Source organism: Saccopteryx leptura, chromosome 12 (genome assembly GCF_036850995.1).
Source record: "Saccopteryx leptura isolate mSacLep1 chromosome 12, mSacLep1_pri_phased_curated, whole genome shotgun sequence".
Lineage (NCBI taxonomy): Eukaryota > Metazoa > Chordata > Mammalia > Chiroptera > Emballonuridae > Saccopteryx > Saccopteryx leptura.
The window spans coordinates 13,767,891-13,785,195 of NC_089514.1; the positions used below are offsets into that span (position 1 = coordinate 13,767,891).

At 51.6% G+C, this 17,305-nt stretch overlaps 1 protein-coding gene across 1 annotated transcript; it reads left to right on the top strand.

Annotated features, from left to right (window-relative positions):
* Positions 1-7,185: 7,185 nt before the first annotated feature.
* Positions 7,186-9,052, top strand: HOXA13 (homeobox A13). Its single transcript, XM_066354206.1, has 2 exons — positions 7,186-8,104; positions 8,808-9,052. The coding sequence occupies exons 1-2, from the start codon at positions 7,186-7,188 to the stop codon at positions 9,050-9,052; spliced, it is 1,164 nt and encodes a 387-aa protein (XP_066210303.1).
* Positions 9,053-17,305: the final 8,253 nt, after the last annotated feature.

Consider the following 17,305-nt stretch of genomic DNA (forward strand, 5'->3'; position numbering starts at 1 on the left):
CCTCACTTCAGCGTTTGCTGGGAAGGACCATGCTCATTGTCAATCAGAACACTGAATTAAAACAAAATAAACCACAATGCCTTTATTTATTTACTCTTTTTTAAAAGTAGCTTACTGTTCAGGAGTTTTTTGTTTTTTTTTTAATACACTACATTGCATTTCTTTTGGAAAACTGTGGTTGCTGCGATGGAATATCATTCCTGTACAAACATTCCCTTTCTGGCTGAATCATGAACAGTCTCTGCTGGTTTCTACCGGGGAGGAGGTGCGCTGAAACGCAACAACGTCATTTGTTCAATAAGAAGGGAATAGATGTCAGTTTAGGACATAGGACTGAGCCACGGGGCTCATCTCCTCTCCAAATCCTGATGCAGCAGTGGCCAGCTTCTCTTAAAGAATGGCGCACTCCTGGAAGAGGGTAGCAAGTCTCCTTCATAAGTATATTTGGAAAAAAAATAGACTTAAAATTTCAAGCAAGATGGCCCGTATCCCAAACCTCCCCCCCTTTGTTTTGGTCCAGCTTTCTTCTGGATGAACTCTTAAGTTCTTCTTAGACTGATCAGAACAGTTCAAGTCTGAACACACTGACCCCTTCCCCTCAGACATAGAAAGGATTCCTTCTTATTGAGCAATTTTGCTCAACCTTGACATTTATTCTCAAAACCCTATGTTGGGAACAGAATAATGTAATGTCTAGAATCTTCTTTAAAATGCTTTTTTTTTTTTTTTTTTGAAAAGTGGACGTGGATGCTGAAACATGAAAGACAAAATTGTTAACAGGGAGAGTTGGGAATAGAGGGGTTCTTTAGACTTGACCTTGTGTTTGGAAAAGTCCATAACAAAAAAAATTTTTTTAATGTATTACGCAAAGATGGAAAAATGATTCCTGCCGGGGACCTGGAATCAGAACACAGTCCAGTTGGGTAGCACGTGGAGGCACCCATGAAACCTGCATTTTCCAAGAACAAAACACGACCTCGCTCCCTTTTCATCTGCCCGGAGTCAGCCGGCCATCACCAAGCGTCCTTTCCAGCAATCTCCCTTTCCCAACCCATAAACGGAGCATCCAAACCCGAGGTTGGGGGGCTGATTAATGGAGCTTCCGTACTCAGCTCCTCTGACCAGAGTGTAAATACCCATAAAAACTAATATCAAAAATTTTTATTGAGCTGCGTCGTTTCCCTGCGCGCTGGGCCGAGCCGGGCTGGCGCGGCGGCACAAAGGAGCGGCGACTGCGCCCCGAGCGGCGCCCCGCGCCCCGAGCGGCTCGGCGCGGGGCCCCGGAGGCGGCCGGAGCTTCTGGGGAGACCAGTCGAACCAGGTAAAGGCCGGCCGGCCGGGGCTCGCCTTGCACTGGGGGCAGGTGTATTCACACAGCCCCGGAGAAGGGGATGGTGAGTGGTCGGGAAAATCAGAAGGGGCAGGGAGACGCCAGCCCCCCCAAAGTATGTCACCAGGCTGGCCCGTCAGGGTGAAATATTCTTCCTCCGGACCGATGTTTGTGTTTCACCCATGTGACACTGGGTGTCTTTTCCACTGTGCGCGTGGGCGCAGCTGCTGTGTGAATCCGCGTGTGCATATCGAGGCGCACGCATCGTGATGATTACAGCATAGACCGCGCTGGGAAAGTCGGTCACACCTCTCCTCTCTGTTCTGACTCCCCTTCCTTCCCCGTGGCTGCGCCGGTGAGTTTTCCTCCTTCAGTTGCTCTCAGCATTAACAATTTGCAACCCGGGTCAGAGACGTGGGAGCCTCTAGGGTCCGAGGAGAGACGGACCCACGCGGGCCCAGGCCGCCCGCACTGGTTTCTCCGCGAGAAAGCCGGAACTCGGTGGGGTCAGTCTGAAGTTTAAACCCCCAGCTCCTTCAAACGCTCGAATATCTTTAGCATATTTGTTGACATAATGAACCCAAAGCTCAGCGTTTGTTTCCTGTTTTGTTTCGGGCCTGAGCGTCCAGCTGGGATGGGGGTGGAGGCGGGCGGGTGGGACAGATAACGTCGGGACCGAGACCTCTCGGCCTTTTACCGTCGCCGCTGCCCGGATTCCTTGGGCTGTCCTGCGCTCTCGCGGTGCCCTGACCGAGTGACGGGGAGCTCACTCCCTGGGCGGTGCGGGCCCCGAGTCCAGCCGGCCGGTGCGCCCCCCGCCAGCTGAGCTCTCCGAGAAAGGGATGCCTCCCTCGGGCGGAGCGCTGCCCGAGTTCTCCCTGCTTCTGGCGCAAGCTCTGGTCTTTTGACCGAAGGCTGCGTGTCCAGGTCCAGCTGAGAGCAGAGCAGCGGAGGCACCGTCCGGGCAGGCAGCACTACCCTCGCCATCGCCACCGCCGCTGGCGGAATCAGCCAGGCTTCCCTGAGCCCGAGGGCGGCCAGTCTCCGAAGCCGGAACGCGCCCCCATCACCAAGTTTGCCCCAACCTGGGGAGTCTGGGCTCCGCTGGCTGGCACTGGGCAGAGGCGGTAGCTCCTCACAGGAGCCTGGGTTGTGGGGCTGGTTGTCCCAAACACTGCGTGGGGGCGCCCCTCTCTCTGCTCAGGGACTTTCTGGGGCAACACTTCAAGGCAAACGATGCAACTGAGGCTTCTGCACCATCCTTCCTAAGGCGCTATGCACTGGGGGCCTTGGAGGCCTGGTGCTGAAGGAACCCATCAGACAGCTGTTCCTCCCAGAGCTTGCTGTCCTCAAAATCCACGGGGTAAAGGAATTGTAATGGCAAAGTGGAATCTACGTGGGTCTTCCTGGATCTTACACTTCTATTTTCATTGTGTTCGCATTGGGTAACCACAGTGCCAAGTGACGTCTCAGCGTTCAAAACTGTTTCTACAGTCTTGGGCCTTTTGATGCCTCTTTAGTGCTTCAAACGCACAAAAATCTAGAACCAAAGCTTAAACAAGTGACTCAGGATGAACCACTGCCCTGCCTACTGACCAACTTCAGCCTGGGGTGTCTTCAGAATCTATCCTTTCTCCTTAAGAAAATAAACACAGCTTACAGCCTGTTGGGAATACCAGTGGGGAATTCGCTAAGCTCTCCGTAAACAGAATGCCCCCCACTTGTCTCCCAAACGGTCTAGTCGACTGCGGATTCCGAGGTGCTGTCTCTCCTGTTCAGTTGTGCTTCCCTGTCTCTCTTTCTCTTCCTCTCTAGGCTAGCCTCTGCTTCTCCACCATTTCCTCCTCATCTTTCTTCCTTTGCCATGATCTCTGTGCCCCCACCCTTGCTGCAGTGGGAGAGAGAGGGTTAAGATGTACTGCAAATGCCGCTCATAAAGCTGCTTGGATACATTAGAAACACATGAATATCCTGAAATACAAAGTGTCTTTAAAACCAACCTAGGAATGTTTATCCTAATGCTGGCTGGACGGGGAGAAACAATGCCAGGGAGCCGTGCTGACAGCCTCCTCCCAGTTAAAGTGAGAGCAGGTAAATTTCATTTGCTAGTGAAAATCAAACTCGATTAAAACCTGGTTTCCCTTTGTCCTTTTCTCTTCTAACTCTAAGAGTGCGGGGCCCCGTGGTCCAGGCTGGTAACGAGTTCTCCACCCTTTAACCCCTCCCTAGAAGAACAGCCAAGGTGTCTTTCTTCAGCAGAAGGCTCCAGGACAGCAAAGCCCCATGGGGCATGCCAGCTTGCCCTAAGAGGTAAGAAGCCATGCCTGCCAGCCAAGGGTCTAGTAAAAAAAAAAAAATGGTCTGGCACTTTCTGGAACAAAGGCCAAGCCACTGGGCTGCAGCCCCACCCCCACCCCACCATGTTGCCCTTGCTGCCCAGTCAGGGCCCGTCAGAAGAAATCAGAAAGCACCAGCACAGCACACCTCCACCCCTGCCACCTTCTTGCTCAAGGGCCACTGCCTCCCGCAGATCCCTGTGGTTGCCCTGAGCCTGGTAGACTAAAAAAAAGGGGGAGCAGGGGTCAGGGTCAGGACCAACTAGCTCAGCAGGCAAGTGAGTCTTGACCTTGCTGCTGGGGAAAAGAAGAAATGCATGGAGTGGGGTGGGGGTGTGTGCTCGCTTCCCGGGCACACTCGGCTCTCCATTGCCCTGCAATCTTTCCTTTCCCACAGCAAGACAGTGTGCTGGCCGCCGGGAGGGCCAAGGGGCTAAGAAAGTATACTGGTGACCATTAACAAGTCTCTTATGTCCCTGAACAAAGGACAAAAAGAAAAGAGAAAGAGATTTTCTTGCTTCAAAGCGAGTAGAAATCCTAGAAATTGATCTCTAAAATTATTCACAGAGCTCATTCAAATTCTACAAACCACCACTAGTTGGTGGCTACAATTTAATATCTAACGGGACCTGAAGACTTTAATAAACAGTGGCCAGGACGCTATTGATTTGCCTGATAGAAAAATTATTTCATAGACATTGAGATCCAAGACATGAAGGGAACAAGAAGACCAGGCTGCCTAAGCAACCAGGTCTCGAGAGTTTTTGAAAGTTGATAAGGAACTGAGAAAATATCCAGATAACTTGATCACTAAAGATCCACCACAAGGCTCAATAAATAGTTCAGGCCTGAAACCCTTCCCTGGCTGGGGCGCCAAGTTTATGGAGCAAAGCCTAATTTGAGATGCAACCCAAAGCCTCCCCCCCCCCCCCCAGCGCCGTCCCTCCCAGACAAACCTGCTCGCGGCTCCTCAGAGGACAAGATGAAATCTTGTCTCACCATTTTTGGTGAGGAGGGACCCAGTCGACTTTGGCAGTTTGTGGAGCTGGGGCCCTTCCTCTGCTCGCAGGGCTTGGTCTCCGGTGAAGAGGGGAGAGGGACTGAGGAATGTGGAGCTGGCCTTGGCCGCTGTGTGCACCGGCAGCTGCGCCATGGCCAGAGGTGACCTGGCACAGGCGCCGGCTGGTGGGGGCTCCCCGAGCTGTGTTTTCGTTTTTCTGGGTTTGGCTAGAAAACAGAAGAGGCTTGATGCTCGGGCCAAAAGCAGGGCGGAGGCAGAGAAGAAGAGTCTGTAAACACCGCCCCAAAAACTCCACAAAGACAGAAAAAAAAAAATCTCGGTAACCAAACAGAGCCAGAAACAAGAATTCCAAAGGAGAGAAGAGTCAGGAGTGAGGGGAGGTGGGCAGTGGGCCTTTCGCAACTGCCCGGTTCTCCAGGCTTGCATGGCAATTCTCATGCTGGCTAGACTGCAACTTTCAACTTGACCTTGGCCTCCAGCCGCGTCTGACCCGTATGTAAAACAGCCCTTAAGTTCTCAGGAACTGGGGCCTTGAACCCTACCCTGCCTCTTTGTCACCACGAGTTTTACAATGCCACTTGGAGGAAGGAAGGGGGGCAAACATCCCGGAAAGTCACACAAAAATCATGTCCCTACAGAGGCCGATTCTTTAGTCTGCAAATGGACAGTCAAGAAGGAGGTAAACTGGGGGCAAATCAATATTTACCCCGAGCTACTAAAAAGGCAGGACGGAAAGGACACACTGGTTATGTGGATGGTGATTTGTGGGAGCAGAGAAGGTTTTATTGGGCAACACTTGCATTAGCCCGGGCAAACCTGGGGATCAGAATAGATAAAAGCCGGAGGCTAGCCTCCCTGGTCTGGACCCTGCAGGAAGACCAGGAGTGAGGTGATAGGGGAGAGGGATATTGAAGTGGCCTGAGTTTAAGGTCCCAGTCTGCAAACTGGGACCCGAGGGCAGGTCCAAGCCTGGCTGCTCACTAGTCTACCTGGGGAAGAAGTGTTTGTGGCGCACTGCGCTCCCCAACCCTGATGTTCCCGTCAGGGTGATGTCACCCACTTTCACTTTGAACGCACGTTTCCCTCCAGGGCATCTGACCAGATCACAGCCTGCACAATCAGAAATAGAGGTTCGTGGCTCCAGAGCGACAGAACCCCCAGAATTCCTCACCAGATCGTGGCACTGCTTGGCTCTTCCAGCACCAACGTCCCCGTCGTGCTTTCAGAAAAGGGTTGCTTTCCCCAGGCACAGAGAAAAGGCTCGTTGGGCTGGTTCTTGGAAGGAGGAGGACCCGGCACCCTCTGCAGGACGGAGACAGTGTTCTCCTCAATCCTACTTAAGGGGAAGATGTCAAGTGGCCCCAAAGAGTCCCTTTCTCTCTCCCAGAACAGAGTAAAATAGGGAGAGCCCAAGTACCTGGGAAGTCAGCTCCTGCCCAGGCTCTATGAAGCTTCATTAGGCCCCAGAAAGGTGTTCTTTTGAGTCCCAGCCAGCACCCTACCAGACTGTTCCTCTTAAACTCTTTCCAGGATTGGCCAGACCGGCTAGAGGTGTGGAAGCACTGGAGAACGGTGCACACAAATTTCTCTCTCCATCTCACAGTCTCTGGGAGGAAGAGTTGTTCAAGTCGTGCAGAATAAGGAACAATCTGTATACAGAAGTGTGAATGTGTGATCAGGGCACACTGGAATGTGTGTCAGTGTGAATGTGATGGGTCGTTTTAAGCCCATCGGCCTAAGCGTGAGTGTATGAAATTGCCCACCAACACTGTGGACAGGGCAGGGGAGGGAGCTCCTAAATGCAGTCCAAGCTTTCCAGTGGAATATCCTGGGACCCACGAGCCAGGCGCATCCACAACCGCCCAGCCACTGTTCCCCTGAAAATAGAGCCATATCGCGACGCTCTAGAATCGGAAAGCGCTAGTGTCCGCGCTGGCCTCTCGCTGCAGAAAGACGCGTAGATACCTGAAAAGAAAACAGCTCTGGAGGCCCCAAGAAACACCCTGCCAGGACTAACGTGCCATCCCCAGCCGCCCTCAGATTTACCTGACCTGTCCCCACCGCCTCAGGTCGCAACCCAACAGCGCGTCCCTGTCGCCTCCCAGCCTGACGCTGCTCCGAGCCCCACTGGGAAACGGGAAAGGAGGGGGAGAGGCGAGGAAGCCGCCGTTCCCTCCCCGCCTCGCCGCGCGCCCGCGCCCCTTGCCTCTCCCCTGGGGTGAACGGTGCGCGGCCGCCCGGCGGGCGCTGGCGCTGGGGACCTCGCGGGCGGCGGCGGGGACGGCGGGTGCACAGCGCGGAGCCGCGGCCGGAGCCGCCCGCTTTGCATACGCCGGGGGCGGAGCGGGGGGCCGGGCCAATGGGCGGCCGCCTGGCGCGACCCCGCGGGGCGCGATCCGCCCCCCTCGCTCGGGCCCCGGCCCCGCGCGGCGCGCTCTTCACTTCTTGGGGGCTTTTTAAAACAGCGCCACTGGGGTCTTCTCCATGCGGCTCGGGCTATGACAGCCTCCGTGCTCCTCCACCCCCGCTGGATCGAGCCCACCGTCATGTTTCTCTACGACAACGGCGGCGGCCTCGTGGCCGACGAGCTCAACAAGAACATGGAAGGGGCGGCGGCCGCGGCGGCCGCGGCGGCAGCGGCGGCGGCGGCCGGGGCCGGGGGCGGGGGCTTCCCCCACCCGGCGGCCGCGGCCGCGGGGGGCAACTTCTCGGTGGCGGCGGCGGCCGCGGCGGCGGCGGCGGCCGCGGCCAACCAGTGCCGCAACCTGATGGCGCACCCGGCGCCCCTGGCGCCCGGCGCCGCGGCCGCCTACAGCAGCGCGCCGGGGGAGGCGCCCCCGTCGGCCGCCGCCGCCGCTGCCGCCGCCGCCGCTGCGGCTGCCGCGGCCGCGGCTGCGTCGTCCTCGGGAGGGCCCGGCCCGGCGGGCCCGGCGGGATCCGAGGCGGCCAAGCAGTGCAGTCCCTGCTCGGCGGCGGCGCAGAGCTCGTCGGGGCCCGCGGCGCTGCCCTACGGCTACTTCGGCAGCGGCTACTACCCGTGCGCCCGCATGGGCCCGCACCCCAACGCCATCAAGTCCTGCGCGCAGCCCGCCTCGGCCGCCGCCGCCGCCTTCGCGGACAAGTACATGGATACCGCCGGCCCCGCGGCCGAGGAGTTCAGCTCCCGCGCGAAGGAGTTCGCCTTCTACCACCAGGGCTACGCGCCCGGGCCTTACCACCACCACCAGCCCGTGCCCGGCTACCTGGATATGCCGGTGGTGCCCGGCCTCGGGGGCCCCGGCGAGTCGCGCCACGAGCCCCTGGGTCTTCCCATGGAAAGCTACCAGCCCTGGGCGCTGCCCAACGGCTGGAACGGCCAAATGTACTGCCCTAAAGAGCAGGCGCAGCCTCCCCACCTCTGGAAATCCACTCTGCCCGGTAAATGGCGCCCCCTTCCCAGCTGCGGTCCTCCGGCTCTGTTCTAGCTTCTCCTCCGCTGGCTCCCGGGTCACCCTGGTACCCTCGGCTGCCTCTCCCTGCCCTGCCCTGCGGGCGCTGCACCTCCGAGAGCCCGAGTCTGACCCGCTGACTGGTGCTCCCCGTGCTGCCTGCCCTTGAGCTGGGCTTGCTCCTGGCTCTTCCTGGGTGAGGGATGACTAGGAAGGAGATTGTTGGGACCCTGGCTGGCTTCCTTCTCCCTCTGTGCCCCGCCCTCCCTAGCCCTTGACATCGACTTAAGGTTGGGAAACTTGACCTGGAGACGGTTTACTAAATTGACCATATAGGCGCATCAATTGTTAGGGGTTGGGGAATAGAAAGCGAAGCTCGGCGTCGAACTGTTGTCCCCTAAGCCCAGTGCAAAGGTGTGGGCCGCTAGGCCAGGCGATCCAGGGAACCCGGCGCGCTGTGCGGGCACGGTGGCCTCGCTGGGATGGTCATTGGAGTCCTGGGCAATTTCATTTCAGTGCAGCAGTAACCACTTTCCCCACTGACCCTCCAGGTTTGGACAAAAGGCTGGATTTTGCAGAGTGCGGCCAAGGGCAATCGGGCGCTGCAAAGCGGGTAGCTCAGATCCTGCTGTCGCCTGTGTCCTGGCCTGCGTCTGATCCCTGTGTAACTTGTCTTCTTCCCTGTCTTCTAGACGTGGTCTCTCATCCCTCAGACGCCAGTTCCTACAGACGAGGGAGAAAGAAGCGCGTCCCTTACACCAAGGTGCAATTAAAAGAACTCGAACGGGAATACGCTACAAACAAATTCATTACCAAGGACAAACGAAGGCGTATTTCAGCCACCACGAATCTCTCCGAGCGGCAGGTTACAATCTGGTTCCAGAACAGAAGGGTCAAAGAGAAAAAAGTCATCAACAAACTGAAGACCACTAGTTAATGGATTAAAATTGGAGAAAGAGGGCAACTTGAAGAAATGCTTTGGAACTCATTGCTTTACCCAGACAAAGATTATAATACTTAATAACAATGGAAGAATGGGAAAGAGAAAGAGAGAGACACTGGCATTTTGCTTTCCTAAGGGGGTTCTCTTTCTCCTTGGTGGAATCAACTATTTTAAAACTTTAAGAAATGGTAAAGACTGCCAGTTCTTCTGCCAACCCCACCAGATCATTAAATGACAGACTCTAGAGTCAAATGTCAACCCCCAAATACGCAATTTCAGATAAGTTACGCATTTACAGAAATCTTGTAAGTATTTATGTGACCGTTATATTTTAAGACATTATGTTATATGCTAATCATCTGAAAACTGGTTACAAAAGCAAGGAGCTGTTGTAAACTTCTGCTTGTCCTTGGCCATCGCCACCCCCTTTGCATGTTAAGTGACTGCTCAGGTAAATCTTAGTGAAAATCCTATTGTTTTTATATTCTGCAAAACATGTCCTGTATTGGTTTAGAGGGGAAAAGGAAAGAAGGTACTGAAAAAATTATTTTGGACTATTTCTCTATGAAGGGAGATAGGGAGAGAAAGCTCTTCCAAGGATCATATGTCTTGGTAGCAAATACAACCAGCTGAGCCTTTGACGCTACCAAGGAACCCAGGTTGGGAGTGTCCTTCCAATAATAATTTTTATTTGCTTATAACAAACATATTTTGTGGCATTTAGATTATTTTTCCTGACTGGATATCATTTATTTTCCAAATGATTTGATAACATTTTTTAAAATATTGAAAGCATCAGACGATTCACAGAACTCACTTTATATCAGATCTCCTGAGAGGCGCGACTCCAACATGGTGGACTTTGCTTTAAATACAATTAATTTTTTAATTGAAATTGCTTATTTTCCAATATTTACTAAAAGGACTGCGGAGAAATAATTTTTAATTTTTTTATTTTTTTAAGAAAACTCAAAATGGAAATCCAGTCCCCAGAAATATTTAGGTGTTTACATTCTATATTTTGACCTATTAAGGAATTCGTATTTTTCCTGGTTTATTGTGTTATGAGACTGCACTAGAAAGTTTAGGAATTCATCTTCACAGCACATTTTTAATCAAGCAGTTATTTCAGTCAGCGCATTCATTTTGTTCATATTCACTATAAAATGCTATCTTGTAAATAAAAACATTCAGCACACTGTGAAAATGTATTTGTGCACCTGCTTCCCCAATATTTTTACTAAAAAAAAAAAAAATTAAAAAAAGAACCCTTAGACCTGTAGATAGTGATATAATGGTGTTAATTGTTAATAAAATAGTCACTGCCATTAAAATCTGAAAGAAATACTCATTATTTTTTCCTATTTAAATGTGCACTTCACAGAAAGAAAAAGAAGCGGGTTTGTCTTTAAACAAACCAAGGACCATTTTTTTCTATAATATATTATTTAGCAGCTTTTCTTTTTTCTTTTTTTTTCCCCTTCAAGTATTTTAAGGAAAGGGAGAAATCCCTCATAACTAAAATTCTAAAAATTTAGAAAAGTGCTTCAAGAAGGTTAAAACATCAGGTATTCTGAAAAGGAGAAAAAAGAAGGAAGAGACAGTATAAATTCTCAGGCTCCCTGTAGAAAATGAAAACCAGTTGTTTAGTATCAGCGATGACCAGGCTGTCGTATTTTTTAATCTGCTGTTGGGTCTGCGTGCGTCTAAGAGGGCAGGTTTTGATATTTGTTGAAATGACAGGACTAGAAAAGGCCTTAAACCTTGACCTTGACAAAAAAAAAAAAAAAAAAAAAGGACAATTTGTGACCTTGACTTTTGACAGCTCATGAATTGGCCACGGCTGGATTAGTAGATCAAGGGCGCCACCTCGCGTTGACAAGCTAGCTTCCTTGTAATTCTTCTGCTTCAAGGGAATCAAAAGGTCTTACCTTGACTCTTCAGAGATTTAGTACTTATTTCTTTGGCTCCAGACAGAGCAAATTTGAATATATGTAAGTTATACGTGTGCCTGTACATATGTGAATATATATCATATATGTGTATACATATATGCATATCAGTGCTTGTGTGTGCTTGTGTGTGTGTATATATATATATACATATTTGTAGACTCTGTACAGATATAGTATCATTAATTACTAATGACCTGAGATGTTGTAATTTAAGGTGATTTCTAGAGTTGAGGTACAAAATGTACTTTACCGATGAAGTTTTTGCTTCTTTTCTTTAATGGCCAAGTTTAATTTGTTTTCATAGTGACTTGCTCTGCATCAGATTTCTACAGATCTGCTTTAAAGCTGTATATTTTCGTTACAATCTAAGAGGTGTTCTTAAATAACCATTCTTTCCTGGCCCTCACCTTCCAAGGTGGTCTACTATCCTAATTAGAGCTATAGGGCAGTCTATACGGCAAATAAAAAGCTTCAGATGCCTTGCTAACTCTAGAGTTCTAGGGTTACATTTCAGAAATTCAAAGAAACCCACCTCTTAAGAGGTCAGTATAGAGAGCTTAAAGATCTCATATCTACAAAATGACCATAATATAGATGCAAACGGAGAGTTATCCTGGATAGGTCAGAGCTGAGTGCTGCTTCTGGGTGGTGTGCAATCTTACATTGGTGTTTGCAAAGCTGCCATTTGATTTGTGAGAAAAATATACACTTAATATTAACAATCATCATCAAAACTGTAATAATAATAAGTATTATATCTACTACTTAGTGAGTTCTAACAACAATCAGGTGCTGTGTTTAGAGTCATGAATAATACATATGTATGTTTATGTATTTAATATTCACATAGGGTAATATGTTTTTGTGGAATCCATGCTATGCACATATCTATTGCAGTGTTGGTAAAACCAGAAGCCTTATGGTGAAGAACTTTGCGATAAACTTAATTATATCTTTATGTTAGAAGGACATCATTGTGACCGGAAAAACCATATCTATCATTTTATAGAAAATAATATTGGTTGATTTCAAACCAGATGGAAACCTCTCAGACCTGAAGGCGCAAAGCTTGTTTATATATGGAGAATTATGGAAAGAATCTCTAAAGCTATCTTAAAAATATCATGGTCTTGAAACATACAGATGGACCGGCCTTTTGAAGTGCAATCAAATTTTGCTGTCCTTAGGACTTCACTCCACTTGTGGAAACAACTGAAAATGATGCTTTGGGTCAACATCCCCAAGTCGTGGGCCTCAGCACTCCATTTCTGAATGAGCTGCCGTCATTCCAAAGTAACAGCTTTCACCCAGAATATTTAAAGTGGTGGGAAAATGCCCTAAAAACTGGACCAAACCTTGTATTTTTGAACAGCTCCAAAGGGGACTCTTCTGTTCATGGGGGATATTTTTCTTTAGATGTAAGAAATATTCTAAGCCTCAGGCCTAGGAAGGAGGCCAAGGGCAGCTCTGCAGCGGAATACCGCCCCTTTCACTGAGCCATCGCCTGTGGCCACTGCAGGAACTCTGGGTAAAGTAGCCGTTCCCCCCCCACACACACTCCTCTCTGCAGTTTTTGAAACTAATGACAGAAGATATTTCAGAGGTTGCTTTTTTTTTATTACCCCCTCCTCATTCTAAAATGGTTGTTGATAATTTTACCTAACTCCTTTCTTATTTAAAATTCCCCTGAATCTGTTAGACAATCTGAAGTAAGCATGGATTACCGATGGCTCCCTAATGCCCCCTAATCAATTAGTCTAAACCTTTAGGGGGGGGAAAAATCCAGGAGGAAGCCAGCCTTCATATGGGAAAAACAATGGCAGACGCTGGGCTAGTGGTGTTGAATAGCTGATTCTGAGTGTATTTTTTTCTAAAAGGGAAACTTTCCGAATAAGACATTGTAAATATGCAAACAACTAGACATCGTTTTCATTTATTAAACCAGCAAAGATTTTTAATCCTGTAATGGCCTGTCGTGTTGCCATTTAAAAATTGTAAATTTGGAATTTAGAGGGGGGGAAAAACCCTACTTTTTCCATCTGCTCTCAATACCATCAAATTTATTAAGGTATTTTAAATGGACGATTGTAAAATGTCACTTTGCATTTTACTATTATTTATGCCTGATGCAGAGTTGAAGTCTTGCATTTAAATTGTGTGGGGTTGGGTTTTTTTAATAGTAAAAGAAAATTTTGTAAAAAAGAAAAAGGGAAAATTATTTTCTTTTTTTCAAAAATCCAACCTAATTGAAATGTTTTTCTTAAAAATTCTCGGGGCAACGCAATTCAGCTGAGGGTGGCAGTACTTGTGCGGGTAATGACACAGATTTCACTGTGTAATATATGTCCCGCTTCCACCCCGCTGGGTGCGTTTGGTGAAGATGCGGCCTCTCGTGTCCTCTCCGCGAATTCTCGAATTGTCGAGGTTCCGGGCGAGCGGAGACTGTCGCCGCCCCGGGACTGCTTAGCCGTGGACCCGGTGGGCTCAGAGGCGCCCCTCCGGATTTGAGGACCTCTTCGGAGGGGACATTAGGGGCTCGCTGATTTACGCGCATTCTTTTAAAGTTGATCGAATGCATGTCAGCAGCCCAAGACCCGGAGAATCAGAAACATGCGACGCGTTGCTCACATCCTATTTTTCATAGGCAGCGATGTAGCGTTATTCCAGAGGCCTGCGGGGATTTTTGTCTAGGTTTCACAATAATTAGGTTTTCATCTGCTAGGCCGCCGGGTAAATAACAGGCGACTCTATTCTTTATGAAAATATCCACTTTCTGATCGGCTGCTTCAATTCTCGCGCATCTGCCCGTCGCCCACGAAGGCCTAAAAGCTGTCTGCTGCTTTTAATTGAATTGTGAAGGGAAGAAAACGGACGCTAACACAGAAAAACGTCCCGGTTGACGCAGCCAAGGCCTCGCCACAGTGGATCTCATTTCTGCACAGCCCGCCGCGCCGCGGAGGAGCCGGGCCCCCCGCGCACAAGCCCTGACCCCGCGCCCCTGAGCCGACGGAGCCGCGGCGGCGGCCGCGCGGGTCCCCAGGTGCCGCGGCGCGTTCAGGGGCGCACGCTGTCGCGCCCTCGGTGACAGAGGCAGGGCTCAAAATCCTCCACGCTTGTCCAAGCACCCTCGACTCAAAATGGAGGCTCCAACCCTGCAGAGCCGGCCTCGCTGAGGGCTCGCGGGCGTGCGCGGGACGCAGGCCGAGGTCAAGGCCCCCGGCCCTCCGGGCCCGCGCCGGGCGGACTCGGGGCGCCGGACCCCCACGCCGCGCAGTCGCCCCGCAGGGCCAGGCTGACGTCAGCGCCGCCCGCGCGGGCCTCCCTCGGCGGGTGTGATGAGGACAAACCGATCGAAACGAACGTTTTGTGCCGGTGCCCCCTCCCCGCCCTCCCCGCCCTCCCCCAGAGAAGAGTCGGGTATTTAATCTCTCCCGGTCTTAATTCTTGGCAGCATGGAAGGTGGTTTGCAACGGGAAATAAAACTTGACAGGAGCATTTTCTCTAAAAGGGGTTCGGAGACGGGCTGAAAAGAAACCGTGTTTTTCTCTACCAAACACTTCCGTCTTCCGAGCCTCGGCGGAGGGGTGGGGTGGGATCCGAGGGGGCAGAGGGAGAGGTGGGCACGCAGGGCCACGTTGTGGACCCGAACGTCCAAATCCCGGGCGGCCGTGGGCCTCCGTCCGGCCCCGGAGGCAGCCTCCGGCCTGGCCGCGCCCCGCGCCCCGCGCCTCTGCGCTCTGCTCCGCCCGGCGCCGCCGCAGCCTGAGACCAGGCCCCGCGTGCGCGCGCGAAGTTGGCACGGCCAAGGGCCCAGTTGGCACCCTCGGTAGTACTTGGCGCTGACAGAGGGCGGCTGGGGTCAAGCGAGAGAAGAGAGCTCTGGGGAGGGCCTGAGATTGCTTGGCGTGAACTCAGCCTTTTGGCCTAGGGGAGTTGGGGACAAGACCTGGGAAAGAAGGTGGCGAGAGGGCGGCTGGGGGCTTTGTTCAGGCCGAGGGTCTGCGGATCCTGCACAAAATGGAGGGGTAATGGGGGTGAGCAGTGCAGCTGGTGAGAATTGTCAGGCTGCTATTGGGTGGGAGAGCCTGGAGTCAGAAGAATCCTCCTCCCTCCTGCTCAGAGAGCGACCTCCCCTAGAGCCGCAAAGGTCAAGTCCTCTGCGCTATGGCCGCTATGGCCGCCTACGCGGTCAGGGCCGGTCGCTGCCCAGGCCCCAGGACGGCACAGGACACACAACTGGCCGGGGGCAGGCCGGGGCTTGAAGTCTGGGAACAGGCGTTCTTTTTCGGTTTCCAACTCCATGGCCCCCAGACCTATTGAAACTCTCCGGGGATGGCCCAGGCTATGCCACCATCAAGTCCTGGGAGAACAGGGCCCAGGAGACTGGAGTCTGTGAGGCCTACCTCCCGTGAGAGGCAGCAGCGCCTGCAAGGTGGAGCAACCAGAGATGGCTGGATCCAGAGTTCCGAGTCCTTAACCACCACAGAGAAAAAGGACCAGGTAGGGCGGCAGGTCAACGGGGCCAGGAATAGAATGAGGGAACAAGGACGCTTCTGGGAGCCTCTCTTGAGGTCTCTGAGTCCAGGACCGCCTTCTGTGAAACCTTTGATGCTCTTCCTCTTCTGCCCAAAATCTGGGCCAAGAAGTGAGGTACATTCTGCCAAAGGTAAAAATCCCTGATCCTGGGGCCCAAGAACGCCCTCACTCTCCTGGAGGAGTGATAATCCCTTTCCTTTGCCTGTTGCCTGTGGCAGGAAGTCACCTCATCAGGCCCAACGGTCAACAAATAGCAAATAGCCTGAGCCTGGTCTGCCACTGAGCTTAGTGCTCCAGGGGAGCCAAAGATTGCCCGCCCCCCCCCCCCCCAAGCAAACAGCAAAGCAAGGCTTTATCTCTGAGGCTGCATGATGGAGCAGGGCCCTGAGGGGATTCTAGTTACTGAGAAGATTGCCTGTGGATAGGTATCATCATAGAACTGCCTTGCAGGGCTCGTGAGGAAGACTCTTAGGGCAGGATTGGACTAGACAGGGGCTCACCCTTAGAGAAGCCTGGGGAACTGTTCCCACAGGTATGGGGGTTTCCTGTGAGCTCCAGCTGGGGAGACCAAGACCCCCAGGCCAAAGCTAACCTTCTGGTTGGGCCACACTCATCTGTCCACTTTATTGCAGACACGTCATCTGGGGAAACCCGTTCGGGCCGAAGTTGCAGGGAGAATGGAAGACAGACAATGAGAATCAGGATTTGCCCTTCAAAGTTCCCCCTACCTCATTTGCTTCTATTCCATGGGGGGGGGGGGATTAATGAGTACACAATAATAAAAAAAAGAAAGAAACTTTCTTTCTCCCATCAGTCTGGACCCACTAAACTAAATAATAACCAGATTGCTCGGGTGTCTGAGACCTTCAGTTGAGTCCTATGCCCCACCCCTCAGACACCAGGGGAAGGATGTGGGCTTCTTCAGATCCTTAAGGACCTCTGATGATTGAACTGTGGATCAGAACCAACCAAAAGGTCAAGTTCAAGGCATTACCTATTCCTGTGCTTAAAGAGTTTGTGGACAGGTGGGTGCCTTGCCAAGCCAAGGGAATAAATTAACTCCTGCCTCCACCTAGCAGTGATAGAGGGGAGCCTCCTGATATTTCCTCTCAGCCTTAGCGCCACTTCTGGACAGCACCTGGAAATGATAGGTTGGCCCTGATCTGCTGACAGACCGACATGGAGGACAGATGTACTTCCAGGACATCTCCCACTGGGGAGGAGAGAGCCATAGACCCAGGAAAGGCTCTATGGTCATTTCCACCCTGGGTTCTTCAGCTGGCTCCTGCACCTGTGTGCAGTGTGGTCACCAGGCTTGAAATAGTATTCTGTGTAGCTTTCTAGAAACAGGTGTTACATTTAAGGACAGAGGAAGGTAGGCTCAGACCAGCAAGAAGAGGCAAAAAAATTTTTTATGCCTCTTCTTAAATGATCCACAGACATCTGATGGTAGATCTTTAGAAGAAAGTTTCTGTCTGTCAAGTGGGCCTGACTCCTCCCAGGCCAGCTGCCATTCAGGATTGCTGGGCTTAAAAAGCAAAAGCTGAGTCCCAAGGAGAGAAGGTGGAAATGCTGGTGAGAGAGGGAGAGAGAGAAAAAGGATGCGGTAGGGCCCTGGAATGGAGTGTTAAGAAAGTGAGAAATCCAGTTCAGATCTCTGGTGGAGGCCTGAACTAAGGAAGAGTCAGGAACCTCACAGCGCCCCTTCTCTGTGCTCGAGTACTGGGTGCCCTCCAGTGGAACCTCAGTTCTCGCC

Coding starts and splice junctions, on each gene's coding strand:
- HOXA13 (XM_066354206.1), top strand. CDS start 7,186: ATGACAGCCTCCGTGCTCCTCCACCCCCGCTGGATCGAGCCCACCGTC. Junction 8,105..8,807: donor CTGGAAATCCACTCTGCCCG/GTAAATGGCGCC, acceptor CCTGTCTTCTAG/ACGTGGTCTCTCATCCCTCA.